The 7,960-nt window shown below is 42.4% G+C and overlaps 1 protein-coding gene across 2 annotated transcripts in view; it reads left to right on the top strand.

Moving 5' to 3' along the window:
• Positions 1 to 273: 273 nt before the first annotated feature.
• CCDC50 (coiled-coil domain containing 50) overlaps positions 274 to 7,960 on the top strand; it is a 68,817-nt gene continuing 61,130 nt past the window's right edge. Inside the window, exon 1 of one of the 2 annotated variants that reach the window (XM_037131780.2) lies at positions 274 to 576. In XM_037131780.2, the coding sequence (XP_036987675.2) occupies positions 528 to 576 (49 nt within the window). In that variant the 5' untranslated portion in view covers positions 274 to 527. The remainder of the gene's footprint in view (positions 577 to 7,960) is intronic. The other variant, XM_037131781.2, reaches the window with a different exon arrangement.

Genomic DNA, 7,960 nt, shown 5'->3' with positions numbered 1-7,960 from the left:
CCGCACCGAAGCCGCGACCCTGGGGCGGCCGAGACGCAGGGCGCAGGGGCGGGGGCACCGCGGGGCCCCGGCCTCAAGCGCGTCACACCGCACAAAGGAAACAGCTGGGTGGCAGCCGCGGGAGTCGCGCCTCGCTAGCCAGCCACTCGCAATTGCGGTTTCAGACCTGCAGCTCCCCTCCCCGCCCCTCCCCACCCAGGCCCGCCGCCCTCCTTTCTGTCTCCTCTCTCCCTCCGTACTGGACGGCCCGAGTCCATTTCCGGGCTCCGGATATTTGGTATTGATCAGGGCGGGGGGCGCGGGAGCAGGTGGCTGCGGCGCGGCAGCTGGGCCGCCAGCCTGTGGTGGCAGAGCCGGTCTCCCTCTGCCTTTGTCGCCAGCCTTTGCCCTGCCCCTCTCCCTGCTCCCGGCCCGCGCACGCTGCCGGCCGGATTTGCGTCTGGCGCTGCTGCTGCGCGAGGGCCGAGCTCCGTGCTGCCAGCGGCGGGGAAGCGGGTGGCCAGGGGCAGCGAGGACCCCGGCCCATCATGGCTGAAGTCAGCATCGACCAGTCCAAGCTGCCTGGAGTCAAGGAAGGTAGGCGCCGGGGCGTGTAACGTAGCGCGCGTGGGCCCCTCCCCTCTCCCAGCTTGGGTTCGCTCTGGGCAGGGGCGTCGTCCCTTCGGACCCCACGGCGGTCGCTCGTCGCCCACCTGGTGCTGGCCTGCCCTGGACGTGAAGGGAATTGAATTTAGGCTCTACTGTGAGACCTTGGGCAAATCACTTACGTTGTAAGCCTCAGTATTACCCTGCGTAAGGAGATTGTTGGCGGTGGGGGTTGGGGGCGAGGATAGCAGCACCCTCATCAAGTGGTTGTGCAAATACTCTGGTGAACAAGGAACTGGGTAAATCTGATTTATTTGTGTTCTTAAAAATCGAGGCCCAGCATAGCTGACTTGAAGGCTTGGACGCGGGAAGGGTTTGACATTCAGTTCCTAGTGGAGCCTTTGTTTTGAAACTTGACTCTTTCCCTCCTTCTCTCTACTTTTCCTAGCCCAGCGTCTGGCTGGCTGACTTTCCCACCTTCCTCAAGGTTTAAAAGTTTAGTCTTGGCACTGCCCAGCGAGCGCGGCGAGCTTATGGGAAGCTGTATAAGCATTTTCTTACAGAAAGCACTGAGCGAAGGGGAACGGGACTAAACGGTGTCCTTGATTTTTTAATGGTTCCTTGTACAGATGTCCAGGAAAATAAAACCTGATTAGTAGTGACCTGTCTTGGCTACCAGCAAGTATTCCTTTGACTTCTCTTCCCTTGTTTCCATCAGCTGTTCCAAGACCTACATATTTTTTATTGAGATCCTGGGTGCTGCTGGATCACTTTAACCTTTAGTCAGTTGTCTTCAGTTGTTCTTTGTCCCTAGGAAGCAGAGAAGTTCCAGAGTACTATCTGGGTTTGCAAAGGTTGTCTTTGTTGTGGCTGTCATCTATTTCAAGCGTGCATTGTGGCTTGAGGTGCCTTGGGAATGTAGAATTGAAAAGAGGAAACTTGGCTTTCTTGAAACTTCATGTTTCTTTGTCAACTGATTTGACTCAGATGGTCTTGTGGGTCTTCAGGTTGACCCCCAAATCAAAAGAAAGCTTGACTGTTTTGTTTCCCAGAGATCCAAACACTAGGACACAGAGTCACAGGTTTTGTGTGGAATTTTTAATGGGGTTGGGCTGGGCCTGGGCTTGTCCTCTTGTTTCTGAAGGATGTTAGAGTTTAGGCCCTAATCCTGATGTTAGTACTTTTCAACCCTTCAGTTCCCACCCTAGCTTTGGTGAAGATTATGGCATTCACATGTAAATGTAGTTTTCACAGCACACTCCAGACTGGGGAGCCTGACATTGATAGGAAGGGCAGATTTACACTTTGAAAGTCCTAGTCTTTGAAATTTTCTGTATACCTTTAGCCGTTTGGGTCTGAGTTGTGTTTGTGGGGGGAGGGGTGTGTGGGGGAGGGGGGCTTTGGTGTCTTTGCTGTAGGGAAAGTGACACTTGAGTAGGTGCAGTGCTTCCTTAAGGGTGGGTGATGCCTAGGCTGGGGATTAGAGTTCCAACGCAACTTTAACAGTTAAGAATCGGTGCTGTGATTTTGCCCAGCTCCCTCTGCCTGTCAGTGACCTGGAAGAAACTTGAAACTCACTTTATGCCTATGCAATTATATTACTCTTAGGTCTTCTGATTTCTAACCAAGACACAAATGATTTATTCTAGTATATTCATTCTCAAGGGGTGCAACAAACACTTTAATCTATAAATACATGATGTTTCTGTTGCTAAACTCTGGAGTTTAACACGTGATTTGCTTTCATGTCATGTAATAGAGTGTTTGGTAATCCAGTTTACATAATAGGGTACAGTGTTAAGGAAACTCAGTTGTCTCTTTCATTAAGTTAGAGTTAAATATTGGTTGATTTTGAAAGTGTTCAGAAATTGTTGAGAAGATCACTGTCTTTGTAAGCATCTGATTTTTTCTGGTTCAGAGATTATCAAAGGAAATGATGTATGTATACTAGCGCCGTCCTAATGCTGGTTTAGTTTTTGATCTGGGAAGTAGTCAAGTCTAATAAAGTGTAGCTTTCTCTAATATAACTTTTAATTATGCCATAGTTACTCCCTAACAATGTCTTTGGACCCTAATTAAAGAGTATAAAGCTTGTGCCTATGATTAGGTAAAACATACCCAAACATTGAGACTGTTCTTAGTTCTGAAACTCCAAGTTAGTTTGAAAAGGAAGTTTAGGTTGCTTAATATTCTGGCACAGATTTTTAAAACCCATTTTTTAACAAAATCTTTCTGCTCCACTTTTCTTTTTTTCTTTTAAACCTTAAGTAGGTTTATATACAGTTACAATTTGGGGTCATGGGGTAGGTTACAGAAGAGATTGAGAATAATGCAGTGGGCCTCTGCTCTTTCCCACTGCATTATTGCTTTGGCAGGGTGGGGAGCACTGTGACCTTTGTTGTGAATATTTCAACAGAGGTCATGGGTAGCAGCCGACATCAGGGAAAGGGAATATTTGAAAATTTTCTTTTCCAGGTTAAAACCCAGTGCTTGTTTACTTAGTTTTAAAGCAGTCAAAGATATTTATCATTTGGACAGATCTTTTTTAAAAAAACAAACCAGGGCAGTATTTTTATCTTGGGAAATCTCCCTTAAAATAGGAGACAAAGGGACAAATTTGAGTTCATATGTAGGTGAAAAGAATGAAGTCTAACTAAATGTCAACACATGCTCCTGGTTTAAAAGTGTACTCGGAACATCTGCATGCTTTCTGTTACAGAAATACTGTTGCCAATGTTTAGGAATAATGCTTTATTTCTTCTGAAACATTTGTGGTTCTATGCAACATTTGAAATAATTCCGACATTTTTTATCAGCATATAACTCAAAAGCATCATGCAGTCTGTGAATGCTAGACAAAGGTACAGTCAGACAACAGTGTTCTGGAACTTTTTTAGTTTAGATCAGAACTGGGAACATATTTTTCTGAATATGAGCGTTGTCCATCAATTAACACACTAAGATTTTCAGTAAATGTTAGCCTCGTTGCTGAATTGTTTTTCTGAAACAATAATCCTGGCTTTCCTTTTTGCTCTCTCCAATCCTATTTATTCCCTTGTCACTACTTACTTTTAATTGTTTGCTTATCACTGTAATCTTTCCTTTCTCTCATCTAATAATGCTTTCACATTATCTTAAACTTGTGGTTCAAGAGTGTTAGACTGTCTAGACCCTTTTAAACTTTATTAACTCCTTTGTAATCAATCTCTCCACTTTTAGCCGTGGAGCACTTATATGTTCTAAGCATCCCATCTTCTCCCAGTGCCAACCTTTTTCTTCCTTGTATTTTGTTCCTTTACTGTCCTTCAGCTGGAAGCTTTCACCATCTCTTAAGTTAATTGTGTGTGTGTGCACTCACACACTTAGCATCTGAAGTCCATGCACCTAGTAGTGACTTATTTCTTGAAGTAAAGTTAGCTAGCTCTTCTGTGAGCAAATCCTTTTTTCTTTAATGAAAGGTAGAGATTAACATTTTCAGAAATATACCTAGAAAGCATTTTAGGTGCTTATTTTCAGGTGATTCATTTCAGGCCAAGAACACCCCAGTGGCATAAAGTGGTAAATTAAATTAATGGCATAAATCCAGAACTTTAGGGAAAAAAGATACAAAATCATGTCCGGCTCAGTAAGTCAGGCAAGTGGTCCAGTCCGGGAGCATCTACACTCACATCACATGCACAGGAGGCAGCCTGCGAGGTGCAGGGCCCCTGGCTCCAGGGCAGACCCCCTTTCTTTTTGCTTCAGAATTCCACAGCAGACTTTTCTGGTTGTTTTTGAGTAAGACCATGGCTGGATCTTCTGGAGTTGGAGGTTGGTTTCTGAGCTTTTTAATCCTCATCTGGTTTCAGGTCTTTTACTTAGCCAGCAAATACTCAGCAAATACTTGAATGTGCGAAAGAATGAATATATTAATAGATCCTGTCTGTTAGTGCAGGATTCTGTCTTTGGCATAATTATTTTATATTCCTCCTCAGAGTATAAGTTCTTATAGGGCAGACCTAATGCCTTCTAACCATGACTATCATGTATCATAATGCCAGTAATAAATATAAAAAAAACTTTGAAAAATTTGTTTATTTTCTCATAGGAGTGTATTATAAGTAGAATTCATCCAACATAGATAGGTATAAAAGAAAGTAATAAAGAAAAAAAAGAAAATAATTCCATGTCCTTCCTTCTGACCTTGGAAGTAATCATTGTTAAGGATAACACTTTAATGAAAACATATTTTAAAATGCTGTTTTGTGGTTTTGATGTTTATTTGAGTTACAGGTTTAATTTTTTTTCTTTAAGTGCAAAGCAACATCACATAATTTGGCAGCTGGAAAGAATCTTTTGCCATTTATTGGGGGAGGGGTACTTTCACAATAAAACATGCCCTGCGGTGCAGGGACATGATCAGCCTGTGGTGCACAGGCAGTCATGAGGGGTTCAAGGAGATGTAAAGAATTCTCTAAATTAGTACCAGGACCCCACACACCTCTCACATAAAGGAGAAAGAAACCTTTCAGTTTATTGCTATGAGCAGATATGCAGTACTTTACTGAGTGAATCAGTGATTTTTTTAAAAAATGGATAAGGCACTGATCCAGGCCAGCTGCCTCATTTTCCAGCTGAAAGTCTGAGGCCAGGTTGGAGAAGTTACTAGTACCGAACCACAGAGACTGAGGTGCTAGGAATTGGGATCTTGGGACCCAGCCTTAGAAAGCTGTGTATTCACACAGTTCAGCCTTCCCACCACTCTCCCTTCCTACTTTGTGTTTTTTCTCACTTTCCTCTCTTTTTTTCTTACCTTCTCCGTTTCTTTCTCCCTATCTACCCCCTTTTCTCTTTATTTTAAATTATTCTGTGGATATGTGAGATCCATTCCTGGTGTGTTTCATATGCTTGAAACAGTAGAATGAAATTAATGCATGACAAATCAATTTCAGATTTTCTGAAGTTATTTTAGGGAGAGTATTGGGTGTGAAAGTTAATATAACACAGTTTTTACTGTATTTTTATTTAAGAGCATTTTTTAGGTTTTATTTTGATTCAGCAAATGAATTACTGGGTGAACTACAGGGGTTTACACTCCTGCTTCAGTGTTTTTTTCTGTACAAAAAAACACCACATTTCCACTCTAGAACACTCAGTTTGAAGGGACTAATGCTTACTAGCATGGACACTTTAAGATTAAATGTATTAGGGAAGAAAACTCAGAGTCATAGGCTGTGGTTTTTCCTCAGTTCTTATTTCAGTAAAATCATAGGCGTTTTTTGAAATAAATGAATTTTATCTCAGTAACAAAAAACAGTGTGTCATACTAACAGAAATACCACAAGACGTAAGTAAACCCAGTTTAAAATTCTACTTCTCTAAGTACAGGAGTATATTTTGAAATGAACTACCCTGCTCTGTAGGGGAAAAACAAACCTTGTAACAGGTATATTTGAAATTTCAGAAGTAGCCAGTGGAAGGGCCTTGGGATTAATATTTTTGACGATGACCCATTTAAATGTGTGCTGTGCTTCAGACTGTAACATCAGGATATCCTAGATCTTGGATGAGACCTACAAAGGATAATTGGTTTTTATATTCAGAGGGACCTTGGGGATTATTTAGACCATGTAATCCCAGATGTTTGACTTTAGAAACCAGTCTAAAAGTGTTTAAAGATACTACTTTTAAAAGGACATGACACACACAAAAATTATTTTTGCCATCCTTTTAAAAAACACTTGTATGTTAAGATTTGCAGCAACATGAATGGACCTCGAGGACATTATGTGAAGTCAAATAAGTCTGAGAAACACAAAGTATAATCTTCATTATATGTGGAATCTGACACATACATACATACAGTCGTACATAGCCAAGCTCATGGATACAGGGAACAGAGATTGGTGGTTGCCAGAGGTGGGATGTGAAGTCCGGGGTGGTGCGTGAGAAATGGGTGAACTGGTTTTTTTTTGTTGTTTTTGAAAAAACACAATATTGTATCTTAAAGAATTTACTTCTGTGATTACAGAAGAATACACATATATTACAGAAAATTTAGAATAGTACAAGGAAGAAATTTAAAATAATCTGTAATTCACTATGGGGTGAGGGTATGTGGAGCTGGTCTTCAAAGATGACCTCGGAATGAGCCATGCCTCTCAGTATTCACGCCTGTATGTAGTCCCCTGTCCTTGAACTTGGGCTGGCTCTGAGACTTGTGTTTGACCAGTAGATGGGGAAGTGATGCAGCGTGACTTCCGAGTCTCATTCACCAGGAGCCTTGAGGTTTCAGCCCCAGTCTCTTGGAACACTTGTTCTTGGCATGCGCCCTTGTGGAATCCAGCTGCCATGCCAGGCGAAGCCAAAACCCCAGGGAGAGCCCACATGAAAGGGCCCTGGTCGACAGTCCCCGCTGAGCGCTTTGCCGACGGCCGGTGTCCACCGCTAGCAATGTCTGTGATGCAGGTGTGCAGCCTGGCTGAGCCTTTCGGTGACTGCGCCCTCAGCCACCATGTTCCACATTAGAGACCCAGTGTGAGGACCATGCAGCTAAGCCTGAATGACTCACAGAACCGTGAAGGATACTCAAACTTTATTTTAAGCTACTAAGCTTTTTATGCGGGGAGGGGTATTGTTACACAGCAACAGTAAATGGCAAGGGTGTATATTGAGGCAAGAGAGCTAGGCTCTAGGGCCATGTGGGTTTGATGTACATTGCTGCTCATTCATATACTCACTCACTGTGTGGCCTGAGGCAAGATATTAGCTACTGTGAGCCGTAATTTTCTATATTTGTTAAATGGAAATTGAGAGATTTAAAGTATTCCAGCGTCTGGCACATTGTAGGTACTAAGTCACTGTTAGCTTTCATTAAAAACATGAGTATACACATTAAGGTGTGTAGGTACGCGTATGACAGCAGCTACACACTGTCATAAAAACAGTGACAACTTTGTAATAAACTAGAACCAGTATATAGCCAGTACTATTTATAAATCAGGTTTTTTTCTTTTTAGTCAAATTAATTGAGGCATAATTTACATACCATGAAATGTTATCATTCTTAGTATATAGTTTTGAGTTTTGACAAATGTATAGTCTTGTAACCACCACAATAACCAAGACATAGTTACATAACCTCCAAACCTTTCTCCCTGTCTCCGCCAGCCACTGATTCATTCTCTGCCCGTACAGTTTTTTTGTCTGTGCAAACGTACCATATGAATGCAGTCACACAAGAAGTAGCTTTCTGACTTTAGCTCCTTTCACTTAACGTAATATTTAGGGTGTTATGTTGTATTAGTCATTTTGTTCATTTTTTTTGCTGAGCTCCACTGTGTAGCTGCACCACAATGGGCTTGTCCGTTCACTGGTGGTTTGCACTTTCTGGTGG

The sequence above is a fragment of the Artibeus jamaicensis genome, unplaced genomic scaffold, assembly GCF_021234435.1.
Source record: "Artibeus jamaicensis isolate MK-2021 breed Jamaican fruit bat unplaced genomic scaffold, CSHL_Jam_final scaffold_474, whole genome shotgun sequence".
Classification (NCBI taxonomy): domain Eukaryota; kingdom Metazoa; phylum Chordata; class Mammalia; order Chiroptera; family Phyllostomidae; genus Artibeus; species Artibeus jamaicensis.
The sequence above is the reverse complement of the archived record's forward strand: the minus strand, read 5'-3'. Positions and strand labels throughout refer to the sequence as shown.